Source organism: Eretmochelys imbricata, chromosome 1 (assembly GCF_965152235.1).
Source record: "Eretmochelys imbricata isolate rEreImb1 chromosome 1, rEreImb1.hap1, whole genome shotgun sequence".
NCBI classification, from domain to species: Eukaryota; Metazoa; Chordata; order Testudines; family Cheloniidae; genus Eretmochelys; species Eretmochelys imbricata.
Genome location: NC_135572.1, coordinates 321,993,498 through 322,020,881, shown reverse-complemented (window position 1 = coordinate 322,020,881; position 27,384 = coordinate 321,993,498). Strand labels below are relative to the sequence as shown.

Genomic DNA, 27,384 nt, shown 5'->3' with positions numbered 1-27,384 from the left:
CATTAGTTCCAGGTTAAGCAGGTCCCTTTTCCCTGGGTAAAATAACAGGGACTATTCCTGAACACTCAGGAACTTTCTAGAACTATTTAAGGCAGGCATGCTAATTAGGACACCTGTAGCCAATTGGGAAGCTGCTAGAATTAATTAAGGCTAATCAGGACACCTGGGTTAAAAAGGCTCTCACTTCAGTTAATGAGGTGTGCGCAAGGAGCCGAGAGTGAGAGGGCGTGCTGCTGGAGGACTGAGGGGTACAAATGCTATCTGGAATCAGGAGGAAGATCCTGTGGTGAGGATACAGAAGGTGTTGGGAGGAGGCCATGGAGAAGTAGCCCAGGGAGTTGTAGCTGTCACACAGGTGTTACACAAAACACTATAGACAGCTGTGATCCACAGGGCCCTAGGCTGGAACCTGGAGTAGAGGGCAGGCCCGGGTTCACCCCATCCCCCCAACTCCCTATTGGATACAGGAGGAGTTGACTTGGACTGTGGGTCCCACCAAAGGGGAAGGTCCCTGGCCTGTTGCCCGACCCACTAGGTGGACCAGCAGAGACTGTGGGGATTGTTCTCCTTCCTTTTCCCCATGCTGGCCAGTGATGAGGTTATCTGAGTGAACAGCAGATTTGAGCAAGTGGCCAAACTGAGGGCTACTGTGAATCTCTGAGGTGAGCAAAATCTGCCAATAAGTGCAGGACCCACCAAGGTAGAGGAGGAACTTTGTCACAAATGTTATATAGGCTTTTAGAGTAATTTCCAAAACATTTTAGTCATTCTCCATAATACAGCTATCTATATCCTTATGATACATAACTCATAATACTCTTTATTTACTCCCTCTGAATTGCTAATTGGTGGATGCTAATTTTTCAAACGAGTAAAATACATACTTTAACTGCTGGTGGATAATTTTTAAAGATGTCAATAACTCGCATGATACTGAAGGATAAGTATCCAGAAGCAGTGAACAACAATGGAGAAGTGACACTGCTTATGGCAATCAGGACCTCAACCTAGTTAAAACAAGATATTACATTTTAAATTAAGATGTTAAACTTGTGTTAAATAAATAAAAATAAGAGCAAATAACATTGGTTCTTGATTCCACTTCTTCCTGCAGCAAATTTAATGGGAGTGTGTGATAAAAATATACAGAAAGGGCACAATCTGCAAGCCATCCATATTCAGATCTCTCCTCTAAGTATGTACAGAAGCAGGAATTCAAATAAATGAATATTCACTATGGAGGCTAAAGGCTACTAGCTAAGAACTCTATTGCTTTGTAGTACATTTAAACTCATTTCCATTCAAAGTTCAAGAGGGTTGTTGTATTGTTTTGTTTTGACTATGTCTTTCAAGTACAGGCAGAGGAAGCAAAAATGGATTAGGAGGGCTAGCATGGAAGGGACACTATTATTTTTTTCATTTACATGAAACAATAAGAATTACAGCCAAACATTAGGTGATCTGTACATGCTAAATAACTAAACCAACAGATTCTGGTAGTTTCAGGTAAGGTTCCTGATGACAATAACAGGCTGATTTTCATTCAAAGATAATTCTGTAGGGTCAAATTCTGTTTCAATTACCACCATAGATCACCACTGTCTTCAGTGTGGCTGCATGTGTCTAACTGAGAACAGAATTAGGACTACTAGCTGTTTGGTGAGGCAGACCCATTTTGTGCCCCTGATTACTCTCCTTACCATCCTTGTAGTAATGTCCACAACTTCCCCTGAAATATCCAGTACAAATAAATACTTTGTACATTTTAATCAATTAAAAATCTATTTTGGTTAATGCACTAATGGTATATCGCAGGAGGAAAGCCGACTGAACTCTCTTTTAGTACAATTAACTTTATAAGTACAGAGCCAAGCACTCCATTGGTCTCCTTTCTAACAGTATTAATTGAGTATTCCAAGGACCCCGACATCTATTTTGTTATATTTAGTATATAACTTTTTATGGTAACTTTACAGTGAACATATATTAGTTGTATGATTATCACCAAAGGACTTTATTCATAATATTCCATTATAACACAATATCTGAACATTACACATATACTTACCAAACATTTACTTGGATATTCAGCAGCTACATGACTTGCAATGGCACTTGGAAAGCACTGAAAAGAACTCCAAGACATTAGAAAACATTAAGACCCAGCTCCTCAGCTGATAAATTGGCATAGCTTCATTGGCTGCAGTGGAGCTACATTGATTTACACTAGATGAAAATCGGGTCCTCAATTTGCTCCAAAAATGTGAACTTACTTGTTATAAAGTTAAATTTTTGTATAACACTGTATAAGCAATATTTATGGTACTAATTTAATGGGGAGAAAATTTACCTCAAAAACTTTATTGCCATTAATGGAGTGTTCTGTACTACTAAATCTATACATATCAACATGACACTATTACCCATGTAGCCTAAGTCAGTAGGTCTTCCATGTGCTAACATTCTACTGAACTTGAATTTAGCACGCTAAAGGATTCTGGGTGAATTCACCCAGGGGCTGGTGTCTCTCTCCATTTTGTGCTGAAGAGATTGCCAACCACCGGATTCACGTAAGCATGGACCCAGTGGCTTCTCCACTACCTGTCCCCTCAGTGGTATTGAGGCATGCACGGTCACCCCCTTATGAATTTTCTTCTCCTGTCTGCAGCTCTCATTATGTTGCTATCATCATGAAGGGTTTCACACTGAGGTGAATGTCCACCACCAATCACTGGAGGTTCAAGTATGTAATTAGGACAGCCACTTAATCAAGATGATAGGCTGACCTTGGCATCCTAAGGATTCCACTAAAGTGAAATTCAACCCAGATCTTAATTGTGCAGACTGAATGATGGTATTTTAAAAACATGGACCTGTTTAGTAAAGAATAACCCCTTTAATAGCCTTATTTTATTACTGATTTCAATGGGAATTTTACCTAAGTAAGGCACTTACGTCCTAATACAGTGTTGTAAATCAAAAGGCAGGCATGTTAGACAATCTAGCACTATCATTAAAAAGCATTAATTTTTTGTAAGGCAGTGACTGAAAATTAATTTGAGAGCCAAATAAACATCAAGCTTAGAGAGACAATGTATAAAAAGCTACATTTAATAGTGTAGTACTTACAGCCACTAAGATCCAAAAGAATGTTACTGAAAGGTATGGACCTGAGACTAACACATCCATATTCAAAGCAATTATTCCACCAAATACTGCAGAAATTCCAATAATCACTTCAATTACCTGAAAAAAATTAAAGCACTAAAATAATTAGCAATGAATTAAACTAAGTTTTTACAGTCATTTCAGTTGTGTAGTTAGGATGACTCATAGACGTTAATGGATACATTTATGACATGAGAAATGTCTGAGGCCAATCCTACACGCATGAAAGACTATGGCAAAACTTCCATTAGTTAAAATGGGAGTAGGACTGGCCCCTTTCTACATGTTTACAATTTTATTCAGTGTTTCCAATAAAAAATAAATTGACATATCTGCAATTATTTCTTATTTAATCATTAAGTAGACTTTTCCTTCCTGTTTAGGACAGTTGGAATTTATCTTGTAAAATCAACACATAACTCATGTTCATGTTGACACATTATAACAAGCCTGTTCCTGAAGCTATTACACACAGAACTCTCACAGGCTTTAAAGGAGTTCAGTATGTGAAAAGATGAGAGAATAAATTCATATATCTCAAGAAAACAAAGCTTTTCTTACTGAACAGGATTTCAGAATTCGAGTAGGAAAGCTGACATAGTTCAAAACGCTGGTACTGTCATACACGGTACTCTAAAGGTAAAAAAGAAACAACATGATCTGAAAAAAGTATGCAGTTTAATAAAGGCTAGGTTGTGTCTTGACTCTACACAGTATAAGGGGCAGTTGTTATACCAATAAATTAAAAACCAGCAGGATCTTATTAAAGGGAAAAAGGCAAAATACCACATTTATTGTGAATACAGAAAGAATCATAGTAAGCAGTTAGTTACAGCTATAACATTCCATTCAATCTCATATTTATTCACACATTCATTCATACACACACACACACACACACACAGGTTCTGCAAGGTTGTTATCATAGTAAGCAGTTAGTTAATAGCTATAACATTCCATTCAATCTCATATTTATTCACACATTCATTCATACACACACACACACACAGGTTCTGCAAGGTTGTTATCATAGTTACCAGCCTTAGAGTTGCTCATGCCAAGCCACTGGCCAGGTGGCCTGGACATGAGGAGGGAGCAGGGGCTTGTCAGATGCTCATCTGATGCTCCTGGAAGTTGGTTTGCAGAATCAGATCCCAAAGTTCTCACTTTTTAGAGTCTATTTTTATAGGAATTTCTTCCTATGCCAGTCTATGAAAATTGCTTCATCATGCTGTTGCTGAATCAATCAGCAGATGGCACATTCCTGACGGCTCCGTGCTGCTAGATGTTATCTTGTTCTTTGGTTCTCCCATTCTTGAGGCTGTTGGGTGGATTCCAGTCTGCCCTCCGGGGGTCCTCTGGTTATTTCCACTTGACGCCTTCTTCAGCCGATGGACACTGGATTCTTAGGCTGGCACCTCCCTGATCATTCAGTTATTATCCACACCAAGCATCCATCCACATACATCCTCTATCTCTATTTTAATCACAATTGTTAATACAACAAAAGGGTGGGGAGTCTCTGGGTGCTGTTTCTGTTGTTAGAGTGTTGCTTTGAGTCTGTCTCTCTGACTTGCTTTGAGAACAGACTCTGTCTTAGAATGTACTAACACAATTAGCAGCTTGCAAGTTTCACACATAGAGGGAGAGAAACAGTACCAAAAACCAAGAGACCTCTTAATTAGTAATACCCTGGAATTTAAACTCTGGGGAATCAAACTCATTTGTGATTTTAATACAGAAGTTCTTTAATATGATCCAACACAGTCAGACATATCCCCCCAATCACTTGTGAAGTCTGCCTGCAACTTGACTATAAGGTTGTGGGGAAGAGTAGGTGTTGCATGCCCTGTTCCCAGGGAATGAGTAGAGCATTGGTTCCACCCCCTAACACACTGGCCACAGCAGATGGTCAAAAGGGAAGTAAGGGTCAGCAGCAAATTTCCTCCCCCTGGGAGCAAGTGGGGAGCAGGGAAGGAATCATAGCTCTCTGAATCACAATTTTTTTCAACACCATCTCAGGAGACACAAAAAGCACAAACTAGTCCAATGTAAGCATTGTCAATACTATTGTCAATACTATAATAAGTTTTATATGTGGATACAAAGCATTTTTTCTCAGAGGGAGAAATTTTCTATATCCTTCACTGAATCATAAATATTTTGTATTTTCCCCTACTTTGTATTTTCATCTTGAAGCTCATATATTTCCATCATTACTAATAAAGGCACTAAATTGTAACGGAATCCACTCAGAAAACATGAGCCCCTCTCCATATCAGGTTAGGGCCAGATTAAGCCACTCTTTCTCATGTAGTACAGAACCTTCCTACACAAAGTAGTTCCAAAAGGTGGAAGAATCCAGCCCTTATACAGTTTCTGTTAAGTAATGGAAAACATTAATTTCCACTCATTTTCCCTCTGGGGCTTTGCATAGCAAACAGCATTACCACTGGATTACAAAATGGCATAGATACAGGGCCAGTTTCCCACAGTGCAGCCCATTTGCACTACTACAGTGTTGCAAAGGGGCCATAAACTTGTCAGATCTCCCCAGATAAGGATTTTACCTGTGTGAGATAGCTATCTCTTATGGCAGCACCTCACCCCCAGCAGTTCATGGTATAGGAAGCATCTGTGGGTGTTTGCTTCATTCTGGGAAGAAGCATGTGCTGTTGCAGAAATCATATAAGGTGGGATATTGAAAAGTGCCTGTGTGACTTAGGAGCACAAGTGTCATTGACTTTCTAAGTCACTTAAGGTGGTTTTGAAAATCCCATCCACAGCCCCAAATCCTGCATTCAGCCCATGCTACCCATGTTAATACTGGGGAACTCTGCATAGGCAATGTGGGAAGGAATCTACCCTCTTCCTCAAGCTTCAGAAGAGCAGCAAAGCTTTGCACATATGCATGCCTGAAGGACAGGGAATGGCTCAGAGTATTTGCATAATTATGGTGTCCTTCAACCACCCTATCTGTCTACTGTCAAAGTGTCCCAATGGAGTTATGCTCTACAAAAAGCAAGGAATATGGATGCCCTGCATGAGCTCATGGTATCCTGACCATGGTGCATAGTACAGTTATAGTAGTCACACTTTGCACAGGGCCCTCTGCCCCTTTGGAGATGGGAGAAAATTGGGGCATCATTATATTACAGTAGATGCTCATTAGTAGCAACATATTGGTGCCCTTTTCCAGTTGCTCCTAAGCAGCTGTTGCTGTTACGGGGAGTATCATCTGACCAAAAGCATATGAAGAGTTAAGAGTGTTTCAGAAGGGGTGTGGCAGCCATGTTGGGGGAGGCAAGTTTTGGGGGGATGGGCAGGGGCACCCTGTGTTTGGCATGGGAGCCCCCAGTTTGCAAAATGGCTGAGTGAACCCAGCTGCCGGGAAAAGGCTGAGGATGCTTCTGCTGGCATCTTCATGCCCCACTCTGGCGAGAGATGGCTGGCTGGGAGGGCACCATGCACAACCTGCAATGGAGTGTGGAGGTGGCTCCTAGCACAGAGAGCGGTGACAGAAGGGGGGAAGGGGACAGGTCAGTGGCCTGGGGAGGGAGGTCCCCCGAACCCTCACTGCAAAACAGCACACCCACGCTGGCAACCGAGATGGAGGGGACAGCTCAGTGCATGGGAGGTTCCCCCAAATTCCCCACTGCAAAATGGCAACCCCCCGCCACTGCCTGTAAGCCAGATGCTGAGAATGGAAGAAGGAAACCTTTCAGCTGTGCCTCTGCTGTTCCCCTGACTCCAGCTTTCCCCCCTGAAAAATCCCTCTCTTCCAGACCCTCTCTCCAATCTCCCCCTACACATGCTCTCCATTCAGGCTCTGTCAGGCAGGGCAAGTGAATGAGACTCTGTGCCCTGGAGCTGCACTGAAGGGTCAGGAGGGGAATGGAATGACATAGTTTGGTGCGGAGGGGGAAACACCCTATTTGCCCCTCTCCACCCCTGGATGTGACATTGCAACATCACAAATGTTGCTCTTATATGCCAGCTATGTTGCTGTTACCTAGTAGACAATTCACAGTAGGGAAAGAGTTCCCTGGGGAAATATTGCTTTTAAGCGGTGGCTGTTCTTACAAGGTGTTTCTGCAAACAAGCGTCTCCTGTACCTTGATTTCTCTTAATTATTGTTCTGAATCAATTTCACAATGAAATATAAAATTATTATATAAAAATGAAGTCACTAGTACTTAGTCAACATAAAGAAAGAACAGACAGGCTGAAGAAAACAAAAAAAATGAAATTAACAAATTGTAATTCTTAAGGGAAAACCTACTTTCTTCCTCCTACAGCAGTCTTCATTAGACCTAGCTGAAATGATCACAGTAGTTGCCATGAAGATTTCCAGCAGAATTAGCAGAATCAAGTTGAAATTTATCTGCCAACAGAATTCCATATCAAACCGCATTAAATAAGTAACATTAAAAAACATAACTGTGTCTATAAAAATTTAGCAAACTGTTGATCCATGATTAATAAGTTCCTATTGTTCTTTCATGTCAGTTCTGCTTTCTAAATGATCAAAGTTACACCTTGTCTCTGACATATATCTTGCATATCATGTTTCTTGAAGAAAACCAGAACAGGCAGATTTCAGAGGCCTTCTTTTGGGCACTGAAATTGATCTTCCTCACTGTGTCATGTTTAGATCTAGGCATATTGTGATCCTTGATATATTTAGCTTCTAGGGAAAGTGGCAGCACAAAGAACTACAAAATAATAAAGATACTATTTGACTACAGTATCAACTTCATATTTTAAAATCATATTTACCTATGCACATTAAAAAACATACTGTAAAATAGAAGTTAAAGAGATATTTCTAAACATTAGAAGAAATCCTCACCGAAACTATCACTTGCCTCTGTTAATGCTACATCTGGCTAGGGAGGGTTTCAAAGCTTCTAATGCTTTAGGAAAGGATTTTGGAACCACATGAGTTCACTGCTCATGATCCTCCTCTGTGGCTGAGGAGCATGCAGTGCCACTTGGAGAAAGGGGGTAGGTAACAAAGGTGACAAAGCCACCTTTGCACTTGACTGATCCTGGGCCAGTTATCCACACAAATCCCAGCATAAAGCAGAGCTGCCTGACAGTGTCTCTAACTTGGATCAGCTGCCAATGGTCCCAAAAGACTGATATAGCAGGCAGAGAGCGTCAGGATGCAGGGAGATCCCAGTCACAGACCCTTTTTCATGGCCACTCTCCTTAAGGTAACAGTTGAGGAAGAATGTGGTGGTATAGGCACTCTTTGGATATGTTTGCACAGCAAAGACAAACTTGTGGCTGGCCCATGCCAGCTGACTTGGGCTCATGGAGTTCAGGCTGCTGGGCTGTTTCATTGGTATGAAGACTTCCAGGCTCAGGCTGGAACCTGAGCTCTGGGATCCTCCAATCCCACATGGTGCTAGACCCCAGGCTCCATCCCAAGTCCAGAAGTCTACACAGCAATGAAATAGTCCCGCAGCCTGAACACTGCGAGCCCAAGTCAGCTGGCACGGGCCAGCCATGGCTGTCTAGTTGCTGTGTAGACACGCCGTTTGTCACCAGAAGATTCCCCTTTGCTGGGATGATCCACAAATGGCTGGCTACACTGATTCCAGGGCTATTTTGCACTTGGGAAGCATCACAAAGCAGCCACAGCACAGCCTGGGATTGGCCCACATATTTATTTTAACATTTACAACATTTTTTAAAAGTTATCTGTGACGATGTAACAAAGGCCCTCCACAGATGGTGTTGCTTTAAGTCATAAAGTGCTTTGAATTAAACAGAGATTTAATATTTTATGGGTCCAATATCCTCCAAATTATTAGCAGCGAACCCATGTCAGACCTAATGACTAATATTTCCCTGTGCAGTTTCCATGAACAATATAATGAATCATCAGAGAGATATTATAATATTTATGAAATGGGCAAGTAGGGAGGCTAAAATAAACTACTTGTCTCATGTACTGAAGTCTCTTTGCACTACATAGCCAGTGCAAAGCAGCCGTAAAAGTGGCAGACCTGGCCTTGAGAGGATCACTCCAGTGTAAGGAGATCCTCCAGTAGGATAGAACCATCATAGCACCATGGATCAGCCTGGTGCACAGCCAGTCCAGGATCAGAGAAGCACAAAAATCCACACCTGCAGCTGAGGATCTGGGCCACAGAATCAATATGCAATTTATCTGTTTTCAGATGCCTTGGAAAACTATGAAGAATCATCCAGAGATGTCCTGTGATTGTCGTACTAGACTATAGAATTTGGCAAATAGGAAATTATGTTTGGGTTATAAATTTACCTCTCTCTAACTTTTACATGTTTCTAAATTTCTAACCCTATACCCAGATTTCCCCCCACCCATCCCCATACACACACACACATACACACACACACACACACACTGTGTTTTAATCTGCACTGAAGACTCTGAGGTGGCAGTATGGTTGAGTGGATAGAGCACTAGCCTGAGGGATGTGGGTTCAATTATGAGCTCTACCACTGGCCTGTTGGTTGACCTTGGGTAATTCACTCCCCCTTTCTGTGCCTCAGTTTCCCCTTCCGTAAAATGGGGATTATGATACCTCCTTTGTAAAGTGCTTTGAGATATACTGATGAAAAGCACTATATAAGAGCTAAGTATTATTACTATGATCAAAATACTTTAATCTCACTACAGTTGGCCGTACATAATTGTATGGTAATGCAGATTACCATGCAACCTGAAAAAAATGGTTACTTACTTGTACAGTAACTTTTGTTCTTCTAAATTTTTGTGCATGTATAAATTCTACTGCAGGTGTATGTGAACCCAACACATTCGAGTCAGAGACTTGCCAGCAGTACAACTAAATTGTACATGTGCTTTTGTTCTCCTTGTTTCCCGAGTCTCGGGCATAAAAGGGGCTTGTCTCCCACCTCTGTCTCCATTTTTTCACACCGCTGTGTGTCTAGTGTCTGAAGTAGTGGGAACGATGGGAGCGTCATGGAATGGATATGTGCACAACATATCTTGAAGAACAACCGTTTCTGTAAAAGCAAGTGACCTTTTCCCTCTTTTGAATGATTGTGCACATATATATTCCACTGCGGGTGACTCATCAGCAGTTCCCTTCCAGGTGGTGGGACTTTGGATCATCTGCACAGAGACTGTAGCACCAACTTGACAAAGTTGGCATTGTCATGAGAGAGGCCTGAGTGATGGCAAAATGTCTGGAAAAGGTGTGTACAGATGACCATGTTGCTGCTCTGCAGATATCTATTATCAGAGTGTTGCTGAGGAAAGCTGATGAAGTGGACTAAGCCCTGGTGGAGCTAGACATAATGCTTGGTGGAGGAGAGACTTTAGAAAGATCATAGCAGAGTTTAATGCAGTCAAAAATACGCTGAATTGACACTAGATGACATTTACTCTCTTGGCATACACTACAAAGAGCCAGGGAGATTCTCTAAAGCAGTGTTTCTCAACCTTTTTGATAACAAGGACTGGCTTGCTACCTTCCTAAACTGTGTCAGGGAGATCTCAGGGACTGGCTCCAATCCATGGACGGGTCATTGAGAAACACTGCTCTAAAGGACATAGTGTGATCTAGATAGAATGCCAAAGCTATGCAAATATCTAAGGTGGGGAGTCTTTCTTTGGCTTTGGAAGAGTGGCACAGGCGCTGACTCCATGGGTGCTCCGGGGCTCAGGAACCCACAGAAAAAAAATAGTGGGTGTTCAACACGCAGGAGCCAGAGCTTGAGTGTGGAATGTGATGAGTTCTGTGCTGCTAACAGCTTCTGCCCTGGGGCAGGGACTTTGTTTATAAACAGATGCAGGGTAATTAAGATAACAAAAGGCTTGTCATTAAATTAGATGAAGGATCATTAGATGATCCTGAAAGCATTCTCCAGTTAAAAGATAGGAAACAAAAAGGTTAGGAATAAATGGTCCATTTTCAGAATGGAGAGAAGTCAATAGCGGTGTCCCACGAGGGGCTTGTACTGGTCTGGGACCAGGGCTGTTCAACGTATTCATAAATGATCTGCAAAAAGGGGTAAACAGTGAGGCGGCAAAGTTTGCAGACCATACAAAATTATTCAAGATAGTTAAGTCCAAAACAGACTGCAAAGAGTTACAAAGGGATCTCACAAAACTGGGTGACTTGGCAACAAAATGGCAGATGAAATACAATGTTAAATGCAAAGTAATGCACATGGCAAAATATAATCCCAACTATACATACAAAATGATGGTGCCTAAATTAGCTATTACCCATCAAGAAAGAGATCTTGGCATTATTTACAGTACTCCGGAAGCACTATATTTCCAGAGTACTGCAAATTCATGAGGATCCTTCTCACTGTGTCTGTATCATCTTGAACTCATTCTCCAGCTTCAGAAGACTTAAAAATTATCTCCAGTCATCAATGAGAGAGACACAGCTGAATAATGTAGCTGTCCTTAACGTGCATCAAAACAATACCAAAGAACCTAGATGTAAATAAGACTGCTGACAGTTTCATCCAGAAGCCTACAGGGAGACATAATGTCTTTAAACTGGGACGTTAGACAGCTTGTAGGTGACTGTAATGATTTTAATATACTGTAATTCATGATAATGTAATTAAGTAGTTCATAACAATTGAATCATTATTAAAATAGTAAAGATACCAATGATAGATACATTCAATAACTAGAATATGTATGAAAGAAGTGTATAAATATACTGAAAATAGCCTCCTCCCAAAACTGGCAGAGTGTCATCCCCCCACCGCAATACACGCACCCCTTTAAAAGCACCCACCAGCAAAAAAAAAAGTTAGCACCTATGAAGAGTGGGGTTTTGTGTAAAACACTGGCAGATGGATAGCGTAATTCAGGTGGAAAGTTGACACTACATTTGACATGAATTTAGGGTGTGGGTGTGGCCTAAGGGAAACCTTGTCTTCATGGAAGACTGAAAGGAGGGTCAGCTAGAAGAGCCTGAAGTTCTGAAACTCGCCTTGAAGAAGTGGTTACCTCCAGAAATGCCATCTTCATAGACAATAAAGTTAGTGATGTTGTCACCAGAAGGTCCCAGAGGATTAAGGTCCCATGAAGGTACAGGGTCAGACACAAGCAGGCATACACTGACTAGACACTTGAGAAATCTTGAAACCAAAGGGTGAGAGAAAATAGAAAACCCATCAACTGGTGGGTGAACAGCAGTTATGGGAGCCAGGTGGACCCCCATGGAACTAAATGAAAGGCAGATGACTTCAGGAGTAATGGGTAGTCAGCAGAAGTCTTAACTTCTGTGACAGGGAGATAATTAAGATTGCACTGTGGCACTCTGCACCTCATAGCAGCTCACTGGAACCTCCATATTCACTACTGTCATTTTGTATAAAGTAAGCCTTGTGAGGTATCATTTTAAAAGTCTTGATCTGTTGAACATCAATATCCTGTTGGATTGTATGTGCTATCACTGTATGTTAAGTTATGAAGTTTTGCTCTGTGTGTGTGTTACTGAAATATGTTGTGAGGTTGGGAAAACCCAGCCTTTCAGGTACAACAATGGAGTAGCCAGATGGGCTGATGTTGGTAGGACGGAAACTGGAATCTGCCAAAGGGTTCAAGCAAGGCTTCATTAATAGGAAGGAGCTGGAAGTTCCAATGGTGTTGGCAGAGCCAGCGGTGCCAACATGGAAGGGTGAGGAGACAAAGACATCAATGCTGCCATGAATTATGCCGACAATGCCAATGGCAGTGCTGGGTGTTGCAACAGTGGACTGTACTGCAGGTCCTCTGCCGCTAGAAAGGCCTGCGGAGTCAAAGGTAAGTGCTCAGTGACAGTGCTATCAGTGCCCACTTTGTTGGATGCAGAAAAGACAGACATGGTAAAGATTAAGACACTTACATTAAGACACCTACACGAGTCTTGATGGCCCTGTGGAAGCCAGAGTCAATACTGCTGCATCAGACAGCGCTGGGGAAGGCCTATTCTTGTATTTAAGCTCTGACTCTGCACCAGAGGACTTACTTGAGGACTTTTTGTGAGGCAAGGACTGGGACTTTGAATGTCTATCAGAGTCGGAATGCCTGGAGCACTTCAGTGAGGATGGCATGGAGGACAAGGAATGGTGTTATCCCAGGATTTATGATTTGGAGCTGGATGGGCATTCCTCGTCAATGCAGAATCTGATCTCTACTAGTCAAGGTCTGTTTCTGACACAGGACATACAGACTCCTTCATCAAATGCACTTTGAGGTGAAAATCTCTCTGTTTTTTTTTCATTCCAGTGGGGAACGAGATACACATAGGGTATTTGTCCCTCAAAGGCACCTGACCTCATCAAGGCAGATCAAGCAGCTTTTTGTGTCCATCCTAACAGGGTAATGGCCCTGCACGATCCACATTGCTTGAAGCCTGGGGATTCCTTCATAATAAATCCACCAGGGCCCCAGTCTATAAATACACTAAATACACTATAAACTACTAATAAATTAACTGTATACATTATAAAGGAGTAATTTCGCAAAAGCTGACAAACCTAAGCAAAAGCTACAGGGAGCTGCAACTCTTGCCATGCGGGGTGAGAAGGAACTGAGAGGCAGTCTGTGGACATTGCCCTTTTACACCCTATGCTCAGTGAACAATGGTGCATGTACCACCTTGTGGTACTGCTGTCAACAGTCTCCGACTAGAGTGTTCTGGGCATACGTACACTTGCAGTGGAATGTATAGGTACACAATCACTCAAAGGGAACTAGGGCTAAAGGTCAAAATTTTCAAATGTAGGTGTCTAAATTTAGGCACATATATTAAAGTGATCTGATTTTCAAAAGTTCTAAAGTAAATATTCAGAGCTACTATTAACTTGAAAGCTCTGTACCTCTGAAAATCAGACCAGTTATTTAGGTGCCTCAGTATGGATTTTAGCCACCATCTAATGGTGCGGATGACAGAACAGTTAAAGAACTGCCAATATTTTTTCTACATTAGTGTTTCTGCTCTTGCTAATCTGATGTAACTGTACTGGGGATAGCAACAGTCGGAATGTTTTTGGGGGAAAGTCTTATATAATACAAATAACAACTAACTTTTATAAAGTTTTCTTTCTGTACAAATCTCAAAGCAATTTACAATACTATGTTAAACACATTCAGAGATACACTTTCTGGGTGCTAACGGGCAAGGACAGAACATTCATTTCCATTTTATTTATTTATATATTGATGGCTTTCTGTTATACTTTTAAAATGTCTAGCAGATGGCCACAGAGGTAAGATACAGTGGTCACCATTAAAAATAAATAAATAAAAATTTAGCAACATTACCTCATATTGGTATCTGAGATACCATATGTATTTTCTTTTCTAGGTATAGGGAATATTGTGTGAATTCGATACCACTATATGTTAACTGTTTTGTACGTTGACTTTTTAATGGTGATTGCTGAATGTAAGAACAATTCTAATGTGGATGAATTCTTCTTTGGTTGACTGTTGTCAACTTCATTGACTGGATGTCAGTTAACCGGTGAAGAACTCCAAAAGAAATGTTAGTCATAAAAGGCTTTCTGTAGGTGACGTCAGGAACAAACATATCAGTCAAAGAAGAACAAGGAAAAGATCAGACTTAGCCTGAAGATGCAATCCACTAAAATAACAAGGTTTGGAACCTCTCCTCACTTCTTATATTCCAGCATCATTAAAAAGAAATTAACATTTGGCTAATCTAAAGATGTCCACCAAGTCAGCTTTTCCTTTCTCTTCTGATCTTACTCTCTCCAGTGGCTCTTTCGGAGCATTATTCAAGGCAAAAGCTAGAGAAACTTCCATTTAATCAATTTGAAGGCACGTGTGAGGGTCTAATTCAAGAATCTGGGTATACGGACCAATATAGGAAGACAATTGGGAAAATGATTTGCATATGTTTTTTTCTTCCAAGTTAGTTGTACAGCTTTCACCCATATAATTTTTATACCTTCTATAACAAGCCAGCCTTTCCTCTGAATAGGGAAGCCTTCTACAGAGACAAAAGCAGTGATCCAAAGAGATCCTACACATGGGCGGCATGTAATGGAGGCTGGGGGAAGCTAGGCCTTCCCAAACCTCACACCGCTGTGGGGGCAGTGGCAGATTGCCACACGGCCCATCAAGCCCTGGCCAATTTGAGCCCCTGGAAAAATCTGGTGGCGCAGCTTCCCACAGTTCCCATTGGCTGGGAACGCAAACCGTAGCCACTAGGAGCTGCCGTACTTGCAAATGCTCAGGTAAACAAAGCGTCTCGCGGCCCGCCAGGGGCTTACCCTGAACAAGCCGCGAACCAAAGTTTGGGAACCGCTGGACTAGATGATCATGATGGACCCTTCTGGCTTTAAACTCTCTAAGTCTATGAGAAAGACAAATACAGAGTTGGCTGATAATTTTTTCATAACTCACATTTATTGCCGATGGATTAAGGACAAGTTTGCATCCAAACCAAATTAAACACGTTGTTGTTACAGCAAATGTAGAAACAAATAGAATCTGGAAATTGGGTATCTGTAAAACAATTGCAAAAAGATTTTTTTTCAGATAACCAAAGAATAAAAGATTAATAATCAATTAAACTACAAGCACTTACCACATTAACTTTGTTTCTTGCTATAGCAAAACTCACAACTGCTGAAGGAATACACTAGAAAAAATAAATGAAATAAAAGATTAATAGAATTGCTTACAAAACATCATAAATTTATGTTAATAAGAATAGTATACATGTTTCTTAGAGGATCTGGTACATATTGTAATAGTTTTTCTTTATCCATTTTGAATTGAAAAGTGAATGAATAATATGGAGAAAAAGGAGAAATAAAACATAAACATATATTAAAATAATATGAAGGGTCAAACAAGCAAACAAAAGCTTGGAGATTCAAAGCAAAGGCTACCACGCTTGTCTCAAACTCAACAATTAAGGGTTGTATTTTAATATTCCAAGGGATTCAGAGCAGTAATGAACTACAGTCTCTCACTGTTAAGTGAATGCTGCAATAGCTAGGCTTTGAATGAAAGAACAGCAGTCTTTCTGGAGAAATTTAATGTCTTTGTTAGTTTAAATTAATTCCAGCAGGCCTAAAGTTCTAAAGCAGACAAAAGAAAACCTGGACCCTCAGTGTTCTTTTAAAGAGACAAAGCCAAAGTTGTTAGACCTAAAAATTGACCAGCTTTGATGATAGTTCAGTTTTGAAGGTCTTTGTAAAAGTAATTTGTGGGGTCATATTATGTCTTCAGAACTGTACTTGTGACCCCCATGACTTCACTGGGAGCTGTGTATATGTGAGGGCAGAATGTGAGCCAGTTGTACTTGGGAAAAATAGTCTACATTCCATAAAGAAAAACTTTCCTGAAGGGATCTTATTATCTCCCAAGTGTTACCCTTATTGAGGTATTTATCTCATTGCAGGCTCCATTCCATTCCACACATTTAGGATGTTACTGCAGTGTTAGAAGATATTTATAAGTGAAACAGAAAACTATGAAAATAAAGTTATAGAAAATGGTTTTTAGCCAAAAAAATTAATTCCACATCATCTGTGCTTCCTTCACTAATCATCAGAGCTAGGCAATTTTTTTCAGTAAATAGTAAATTTGCTGAAAAATGCATTGTGGAGGGCACAGAACCTATTTGCAAATTCAGGTCAAAAATCACCCTAAGAAAAAATATTTTGGAAATGTCGAAATGTTTCATTTCAACATTTGCAAAACAACCCATTTCTACACTTGTTTTGAAAACATCCATTTTAATCAATATTTCATTCGAAAATGTCATTTAAAATTAACATTTCATTTCATAATGTCCTTTTGAATCACCATTTGAAACACTATGATCAACATGAATGACATTTTTTTGTTTTTCTTGTTTCAGTGAGAAAAAAAAATTCACTTTGGGTCGAAACTAAAATGCTTTTTTCCTACTTTTTTAGCTAAGCCACTGAACCAAAAAAAAACAATTATTTTTTTTAGCTCTGTTAATCATCTTCTGTGTCCAAAGGGATATTTGGGGTGAATTCCCAGCCCCACTCAAGTCAATGGGAGTTTTACCATTGACTTCACTGGGGCCAGGCTTTACCCTTTGAGTCCCACATTTGTACAGTGTCAATTTGCCACTGAGAACAAGTATAACAGCAGGTTAGCATTTAGCTAACATGCTCGATAGTGTCTCTCCAGCACTTAATTTACAATTTTTAACATTAGCAAAAAAGGGGGGAACATTTTTAAAGGAAGAAAAATGATTAAATGAGTGAAAACAACAATCCTTTCCCCTCCCCCATGTTAACATTAACACAGGACCTAAGCCTGCTCCCACTGAAGTTAATGGGAGTTTTGCCATTGATTTCAATTGCAGCAGCATTATTCCCAATTTGTAACATGTTGGTAAAGACTTTATACTCTCTTTCTGACCCATGAGTCTGGCCAAGTTGCACTTGATGCAAGATGCAAAGGGAAGAGGCAAAGTGAACCTTAGAATATTTTTTGTTTTTCTCCTGTTGCACTCTGAGTCACAATCTCTTCCCTGAGCTGCTTCTGTGGTCATATAGCTACACTGTCCCTTACTCAGAATAAAGTACCAGTCTTGCCCTAAATTAGAAAAAAGATTGATTGATATATATATCACCAAAATAACAATGGCACAGTAGAGTATTTCAATGTACGGAGGAATCAGAGCTAACTTCATCATACCCACAGAGATCTAAAATGGAGATGATGAATGCCAGAGGAAAAATTGACAATGGTTGTGTATAGCTTAAAGTGATCTTTTCTGCCAATCTTATTCTTTAAATATCAAACTGGTGTCTGTTGCAAAATTTTGATAGATGAAAAAAATTACCACCAGCAGTGGAACAATATCATAAAATTCTATCTTTGTTGTTCAATTGTTAGAGTGTCAAATTATTACAGATTTTACTAATAAAGTAATAATATTTATAGAACACCTTTCATTCTGTTAACACTTAGATACCTTGGTAATGTGCACCTTATAAAACCTGAGACAGAGATAGAGAAAGAGAGAGCGAATGAAACCCATCCATCATAATAGCATCTACCCACCAGATACAAATATAGGGTGAGGGATCACAAGGGAATCTTAACTGAAATTTCCTCCCTAGAGGTTTCTCTGCAGCAGGAGACAATTTATAATATAAAAAATATACATGGGCATCACTGCATCCCACACTGAAAAACAACCACTTTTGGTGAGAAACAAGGCAGCTATTTAACAAGCATGATATTACTAACAATTCTTTGTGAAAACCCTTTAGCTTTAATGTACAGCGAAACCCTACATAAGGAACATTTATTGTGTGCATGGGAGAGGAGGTATAATGTTGGATAAAATGATGACATGGGTGGAGAAAGTCTCAGCATGAAGAAGACAGACAGATTAAAAGGAAATTAAGTTCATAAAATTATTTATTATAGTGTGCATTCTCAGACAGCCACAGCAATTAATTAAGAATGCTTACTGAACCTGCTGCACAACGTAAATAATCCATTTCAGATGGAAAAACATTTCCCAGATAAAGTGAAAATCCAGAAGTAACAAGAAGGCAAGTCTGCAAAGCAAAAATATGGTATAAATTAATGTCAAAAATGTATAAAAAGAGCAAATGAACAGACGAAAACCAGTAGTCCTTTCAAAATAAAGTACTTTTGAACTTTTAATAACACAGTCTTTGTACAATTGATGATGAAACAATACATCAAAAGATGTACAGGTCAAAAGAACATGTTTTTCTGGCTGTTAAGACAATATTGGATTGTACAAGCACATCTGAGCTAAGTATTGTGTAATGACTTGGCAAATACATAAAGAAATGCTTAGAAGGTAGTCACATCATAATTGAATTTTGGGCTGAAATAGCTTGATGATAAAAATGAACCTTTTAGGACCAAAATATCAAAGGGCTCTCAACTAAACCTCTAAATTTATGCTCACAAAATTGTATATGAATGCTTTTTGGCATACAGTTTTGAACAACCAGGTTTTTACATTGTTCCAAACCTTGTATGTGCAATTCAAGAATTCCATGTGCTGAGGTTTGGATTATGAAAAAATTTACCTGTACAAAGCTGACCAATCATAAATGTAGAGTCTGATTTTCAGTTTTGGCTTTTCCTGTTATATTTATACTAAGGCCCTCACAAATTCGTAATTGATTTAGGAATGTGTGAATTATTATAACTACTTCTGGAGAATTACAGTCTCACTTTATACTCAATTTTACAGGGCAGAATCCAGAATACTATTTATACGCACACATGGAAGTATTAATTGTTATACCCAATCTGGCCCTCACTCTATATGCAGAATTAAAATCAGTATGAGTTTTTGTATACACTGATGAAAGGACTGGTTTCTTATCTTTCTCTACCACTGCTGTGTTTTTCTTGCTGGCAGTTTACCCTGTGAATCTGATGTATCTCAGTGACCCCCACCTAAATACCCTTTTAAATCATCTGGGGATTTGTGTTTTGTTTTTAAGAAATAGATATTTATTTTGATTATTACCCCTGTTTGTTTTACTGAATTCTCAGACTGTGGATCTAATCCGGGTCCACTTGAAGTCAACAGTAAAACAATAATTTTTATTTAGGTGGGAATGAACTCAGACCTTAGAAGATTAATGGGCCTAATAGATTCAGAACATAGGAATAACAATACATTTATGTCCCATTACTGCCTTCTTGAGTTATTTCCATGTAGGGGAGTGCACATTCTATGGGTAACAACTTGCAGCATTTCTTTATAATTCCTCTGATGGTGAGGGAGCAAAATTACCTACTCTTCCCCAGAGGAAGAGATTGCGGCTTCCACTCCCTAAAACTGCAGATACACCAAGATCCAAGCAAATAATGCAGATATTATCATGCTTCTACTGTTTTAAACCACTATACCATCCAATTATTCTTATATTTTATGTATACTATATCTTGGAGATGCTTTCATGTGCTGCATTTTAGTGTGATACTTACATATCTTCCCACTCTGAGCAGAGAGCCAGTTTGTCAGATGGCCAATGAAAGGGAGATATCAGTGTGCCCTGGGAAGTGAACTGGCCCATCCCATGAAGAACACATAAGACTGACTGGCCTAAGCAGGGCCTCAGACTGAGCCCACATTGAGAGACAAGCATCCACATCACATTCCCTTGTTGGCCCACTTTGGGTTTCATCATGGTAGTCTGAGCTATTATCTTCTGACATACACCCTTAAAAGAAATGGCTTAATGGATGCAGATAGAAATGATGGTTAATTGAAGATGATGACTGAGGGAAGGCAAGAGGAGGCTGAAGGGTAAAGTCAGGACTTGCCAATGTAAGCTGGACTGGAGAACTGTGGGTGAGGAAAGTGGCCATTGGAAGCATGTGACTACGAGAACCAAGCAGAGGAAAAGACCAGCAAGTGAAGGAGAAATAGAGCTCAAGAGAAAATATGCTGAGCTGGAAAATGAAGGAGGAACACAGAAGGCAGTAACTGAAGGTGGGAGGGCAAAGAAGAAGAGAAGAGTGGCTAGTCCTACAAGAAGAGGGGAAGAGTTCAGAGCCTCGGAGGACAGAGGATGACTTGCAGAAGATTGCAAGGGAGAACAAAAGACAAGGGGACTTGCAGCAAGAAAGAACAGGAGAAAGGCCAGAGAATCACACCAACACCAGGAAGAGACAGGTCTATGTGATTGATGACTCTCTACTAAGAAGAACTAACAGGCCTGTCACCACAGCTGATCCACAGAACAGAAGGGTGTGCTCTCTGCCAGGAGCTAAGATACAGGATGTAGACCTGAGGCTGAAGAGTATCCTAGTTGGAGCAGGAAAGAATCCATGATTGTCCTTCATGTGGGAACAAATGATACTGCTAGATTCTCACTGGAATGCTTCAAGGGAGACTATGTCAGGCTGGGGAAGATGCTTAAAGAAATGGAGGCTCAGACGACATTCAATGGTATTCTTCCTCTCCCTAGAGGAGGAGAATGAAGATGAGACAAGATTATGATGATTAACGGATGGCTCAGGCAGTGGTGCTATAAGTAGGGCTTTAGGATGTTAGACCACTGGGGAGGCATCCACAGACAGAGGACTGTTCTCATGGATGGACTCCACCTGACAAGGGAGGGAAATAGACTTTTGGGGTGGAGGTTGGCATAACTGATAAAAGAGCTTTAAACTAGGAATCTGGGGAAGATGGTTGGGAGATGCTCTTGTAATTTCCACACCTGATTCTAATATTGACCAGGAGGAAAATCAAGAAAGAGAGAACACAGCAATGGAGAAAAGAACAGCAATGGGTAGGAGAATGGACAGAAAGAGGAAAGAGAGTGTCAATACCAATGAAGCTACCAGTCAGGTAAGTGATACTGGCAGGATAATGACTCTACCTAATTGGTGAGGAATCTCAGTAAAGCCAAGCAGAAACAACTAAGATGTTTGTATACAATGCAAGGAGCCTGAATAACAAAATGGAGGAACTAGAACTACGGTTCAGGAAGTGAAACCAAATATTACAGGGATAAAAAACCATGATGGAGTTGTAGTTATGACTGGAGTACTGGTATTGAAGTGTATGTGCTGTTTGGGAAAGACAGAAATAAAAGTAAAGATGGTGGAGTAGCATTGTATATTAATGATGAGGTAGACTCTAAAGCAATTAGAAGTGATGGAATGGATAAAACAGAGTCTGTTTGAGTCAAAACCACTTTCAGAAAGAAAGCTACCAGAGGCTCCCCTGGGATAGTGCTTGGGGTGTGCTATAGACTCCCAGGATCCGATATGGATAGAGACCTCTTTAATGTTTTAAGGAAATAAATTCTATCGGGAATTGTGTGATTATGGGAGACTTTAACTTCTCAGATATAGATTGGAGGACAGGTGCTACTAATAATAGTAAGGCCCAGATTTTCCTGGATATGATAGCTGACAGATTTCTCCACCAAATAGTCACCAAACCAATAAGAGGTGATGCCATTTTAGATTTGGTATTGATGAACAGTGAGGACCTCATAGAAGAACCGGTTGTAGGGGACAGCCTTGGTTTGAGTGATCATGAGCTAATTCAGTTTAAACTAAATGGAAGGATAAACAAAACTAAATCTGTAACTAGATCCTTGATTTCAAAAGGGCAAACTTTAAAAAAATAAGGGAATTAGTTAGGGAAGTGGACTGGATTGAAGAACTCAAGGATCTGAAGGTGAACGAGGCTTGGAATTACTTGAAGTCAAAGTTGCAGAAATTATCAGAAGCCTGCATCCCTAGCAATGGGGAAAATATTTATAGGGAAGGGTTGCAGACAAAACTGGATGAGCAAGCATCTCAAACAGGTTATTAAGAGAAAGCAGAAAGCTTACATGGAATGGAAGATGGGATGGATCAGCAAGGAAAACTACCTCTTAGAGATCAGAAAGTGTGGGGGAAAAGTGAGAACTGCCAAAAGCCAAGCAGAGTTGGACCTTGCAAAGGAAATTAAAACCAATAGTAAAAGATTCTATAGCCACATCAATAAAAAGAAAACAAGGAAAGAAGAGGTACTGCTAAGCACTGAGGATGGGGTGGAGATTAAAGATAATCTAGGCATGGCCCAACACCGAAACAAATACTTTGCCCGAGTTTTTAATAAGGCTAATACAGATCTTAGTGGCAGTGGCACTAGGGTGGCTAAAGGAAATGAGGACATGGAAGTAGAAATTACAACATCCAAGGTGGAAGTCAAACTCAAACAGCTTAATGGGACCAAAGTGGGGGGCCTGGATAATCTCCATCCAAGAATATTAAAGAAACTGGCACATAAAATTGCAAGCCCAATAGCAAGGATTTTTAATGAATCCACAAACTTAGGGGTCATACCCTTTGACTGGAGAATTGCTCATACAGTTCCAATTTTTAAGAAAGGGGGAAAAAGGTGATCCAGGAAACGACAGGCCTGTTAGTGTGACTTCAATTGTATGCAAGATCTTGGAACAAATTTTGAAAGTAATTATGGACATAGAGGTAAATGGTGACTGGGATAAAATACAACATAGTTTTACAAAAGGTAGATCATGCCAGACCAACCTGATTTTTTAGACAAAGGAAATGCAATCAGTACCTGGATTTCAGTAAGGCATTTGACACAGTTCCACATGGGAAATTATTAGTTAAATTGGAGAAGATGGGGATTAACATGAGAACTGAAAGGTGGATAAGGAAATGTTTAAAAGGGAGACTACAATGGGCCATATTGAAAGGCGAACTGTCAGGCTGGGGGAGGTTACAAGAGGAGTTTCACAGGGATTGGTTCTGAGACCTATCTATTTAACATTTTTATTAATTACCTTGGCGCAAAAAGTGGGAGTATGCTAATCAAATTAGCAGATGACACAAAGTTTGGAGGTATTGCCAAACCAGAAGAATATCTAGACATCTAGAATATCTAGAAGAATACCAAGACTGGAATATCATACAAAAAGTTCTGGATGACCTGGAAAACTGGAGCAATAGAAATGGGATGAAATTTAATAGTGCAAAAGTACAAGGTCATGGACTGAGAGACTAACAACAAGAATTTTTGCTATAAACTGGGGATTTAGTTGGACGCGACAGAGGAAGAGAAAAACCTGGATGTATGAGTTGATCACAGAATGACTATGAGCCACCAACGTGATTCAGCCATGAAAAAGGCTAATGCAATCCTTTGATGCATCAGGTGAGGTTTTTAGTTAGTACCATTATACAAGACTCTGATGCAACCTCATCTGAAATACTGTGTGCAATTCTGGTCTCCCATATTTAAGAAAGATGAATTCAAACTGAAATAGGTGCAGAGAAGGGCTATTAGGATGATCAGAGGAATGGAAAACCTACCTTATGAGAGGAGACTCAAAGAGCTTGGCTTGTTTAGCCTAACCAGAAGAAGGCTGTGAGGAGATGATTGCTCTTTATAAATACATCAGAAGGATAAATACATGGGAGGGAGAGGAATTATTTAAGTTAAGCATCATTGTGGACACAAGAACAAATGGATATAAACTGGCCATCAACAAGTTTAGGCTTGAAATTAGATGAAGGTTTCTGACCATCAAAGGAGTGAAGTTCTGGAACAGCCTTCCAAGGGGAACAGTTGGGGCAAAAAAACCTAACTGGCTTCAAGACTGAGCTTGATATGTTTATGGAGGGAATGTTATGATGAGGCTGCTCACAATGGCATGCAGTTGATCTGCGAATGCTAGTATCAAATATCTCCAATGGCTGGTGATGGGACACTAGATGGGGGATGATTCTGAGTTACTAGAGAATTATTTCCCAGGTGTCTGGCTGTTGGGTCTTGCCAAAATGCTCAAGGTCCAACTGACCCCCATATTTGAGGTTGGGAAGGAATTTTCCCCCAAGTGAGATTTTCAGAGGCCCTGGGGCTTTTCACCTTCCTCTGCAGCATGGGGGATGGGTCACTTGCAGGTTTAAACTAGAGTAAATGGTGGATTCTCTGTAATTTGAAGTCTTTAAATCATGATTTGAGGAATTCAGTAACAGAGCCAGAGGTTAGGGGTTTATTACAGGGCAAGGTTCTGTGGCCTGCTATGTGCAGGAAGTCAGACTAGATCATGATGGTTCCTTCTGGCCTTAAAGTCTTTGAGTGACAAGCATCCACATTACATTCCCTTGTTGACCCACTTTGGATTCCATCATGGATATGGTAGTCTGAGCCATTATCCACTGAAGTACACCCATAAAAAAGAAATGGTATAATACCATTTTTCTGCCTCCTTTCTCTGGAAGTTCTTCTGTGAATTGGCACAACTTATTCAACCTCTCCAGCAGTCTGGATGTCCCTTTGTTAACCAAAGCAATTTGTTAACAAGGATCTTCAAAAGAGCAGTGGAAGCAGATGGCAGGAAACAAAACAATTTCCATTTTAGCAAACACAAGTAGGGGGAGAAAGAGAATGGAGCCTCCTTCACCACCCGACTCCATGTTGCCTTCCTCACTGTCTGGATAAACTTTGGTTTGAGGGGTAACCTTCAGAAGAATCCTCTTCAAAGGTTAACTAGACTATTAAAGAAAGGGGCAGAAAACCCCAAGTTGTCCCTTTCACTTAAGAAGACAAAGGCATCAACACCTTTGGGCCTCTGGAGAGATCCTGACCAAGGAAAGGTTCAGTCACCATCTTGCTGGGAGACTGTAGGTAAGAATGGCCATTTTAAAGAAAGATTTGAATCAAAACTTGTCAGATTAAGATTTAGACTTTTATATCTGTGTTTTCACTTGTATTTGCTTATAACCATTTCTAAGTTTAGCTCTTACACTTGAATTCACTTAAAATCCTGTCTTCTCTCATTAAGAAACTTGTTTTATTTTTAATCTAAACCAATCCAGTAGTGTGTTTAAACCGAATGGTTTGGTAACTCCAGATAAAGTAACAAACTCTTGAATACTGTCTCCTTGCAGGAGGAACAAACTGTAATATCTGAACTGTCCAAGAAAGGGCTTGACAGTGCATAACACACAGTTTGGGAAAAATCCATGACTGGCAGTGTGTTGGGGTAACCTTTCAAGGAGTAACTAAGATAGGTGGAAGCCAAAGTGGGGCTGTAGAAGAGATGCTGGGTTCAGAGCACTGAACCAGGACTGTCTAGCACACAGAAACTCAGGGTGTGACCTATATGCTGGAAGGCTGCTTGTGAGTGGCACAGTTTGGGAGCCACAACAGCAAAGCATCGTGAAGCACCCAAGTTTACAGGGCAGGCAGTGACACAACCCCTCACTGGTCTGGAATGCACCCCAGAATGAGACAGCAAATTCTTTTCTTTCTGTGAATGCTTGAAAGCACACTGAAAAAATCCATATAAAAAAACCCAGCTCTTCTTTTGCCCCTTCTCGTTATGTAATCAGGTATTGCAAGTAAATTCAAGCTGTTCAAGCAAATTAATTTGTCAGAAAGAGAAAAAAGGTCAGGGACCTGAGTGAAAATGAGACTTTGTTTTTATTCACTGTGCAAATAAATAAATGTCCTAAAATGAAAATAATCACCTTTTCAGTCATTGCAAAGTGATTCCACAAAACACAGAGGCCACCAGCGAGAAAAAACACCAGGAATATAGGTTCTAATAGTTATCATGTCTGTTCTTTTAGTCATTACTGGTCAGAATGTTAAGGACCCATATAATACTCCTTCAAAATCATATCCTTCCATGGTTCTATCCATGAAAGTTCAATTAAGTTGACATGAGATTTGCATAAACCACACACAAGGCAGGATATGGCTCTCATTACTGAAAGTTTTTAGGAAAAGATCTTTCCATTCTTTAATATAAAGAGAAAGTGACAATTAAATGTTGTATACATATTTTAAAAACAAAAAATATTGTTATAGCAAGCAAAGTACTAACAATAGTTAGAAATATACTGAAAGTTTGAAACATTTGATCTGCCTGGGTAGTATTAAAATATGTTTAATTTCTTTTACAGTGAATATGTCCTGATATTTGCCACTAAGATTTATTTTCTCAGATTATGATGTTTGGACACTACAGGTCAAATTCAGCCTTGATATAAAACCACTGCCTTGAACAGATTTACAAAAGTGATGTATTTAGCTAGAAAATCTATTTGTAGTTGCTAAATATGTTTCTGTTTGAACATCAAATTTTAATATTTATACATTTTCATCTTCTGAACACCATCAGTGAAGAGATTAATTTCATTAACTTTCCCAAAAGGAAAAACTTCACAGTTATCAAGACTTTCCTTGCAGTATGAAATGCAATAGTATGTTTAAAATACTTACCCCCATCAACAAAGAAAAGATCCATGTTCTATAACTAAAACAAGGATGAAATCTCTTTGATATCTGAAGGTCACTAGATTTGATATCTGGTACATAATTTCCATTCTCTTGCTTTCCACGCTCCAAAGTTGGCATCCTGTCATAATTAAATTCTTCTCTGTAACCTTCTTCCCTGGTCATAACACTTTATAGAGGTAAATATTTTAAAAACCATGAAAATGCAAACTAAAAGCAGATACCAAAAAGTATGGTCTTGTTTTTCTACATCCTTAGGCACATAAGCACTAAAACCACTCTTCGTCTAGTTAGAATTTAATAAATAAAATAATAAACTAATACTACTACTAATAATAATTAATGCTTAGCAGTTTACATTTTCAAAGTACTGTACAAACATTAATTAATTAAGCTCTATACAAGAAGAGAATTTCCTATATCCGTAGTCAACAATACT

General features: G+C 39.8%; 1 protein-coding gene across 1 annotated transcript in view; it reads right to left on the bottom strand.

Moving 5' to 3' along the window:
* MLC1 (modulator of VRAC current 1) overlaps nucleotides 1-27,110 on the bottom strand; it is a 34,599-nt gene extending 7,489 nt beyond the window's left edge. The window contains exons 1-9 of the mRNA XM_077807851.1: nucleotides 26,931-27,110; nucleotides 18,643-18,732; nucleotides 15,759-15,812; nucleotides 15,575-15,676; nucleotides 7,451-7,552; nucleotides 3,730-3,801; nucleotides 3,130-3,246; nucleotides 2,069-2,125; nucleotides 885-1,007 (exon numbers count right to left, since the gene is read on the bottom strand). Of these exons, the coding sequence (XP_077663977.1) occupies nucleotides 885-1,007; nucleotides 2,069-2,125; nucleotides 3,130-3,246; nucleotides 3,730-3,801; nucleotides 7,451-7,552; nucleotides 15,575-15,676; nucleotides 15,759-15,812; nucleotides 18,643-18,732; nucleotides 26,931-27,110 (897 nt within the window). The remainder of the gene's footprint in view (nucleotides 1-884; nucleotides 1,008-2,068; nucleotides 2,126-3,129; nucleotides 3,247-3,729; nucleotides 3,802-7,450; nucleotides 7,553-15,574; nucleotides 15,677-15,758; nucleotides 15,813-18,642; nucleotides 18,733-26,930) is intronic.
* Nucleotides 27,111-27,384: the final 274 nt, after the last annotated feature.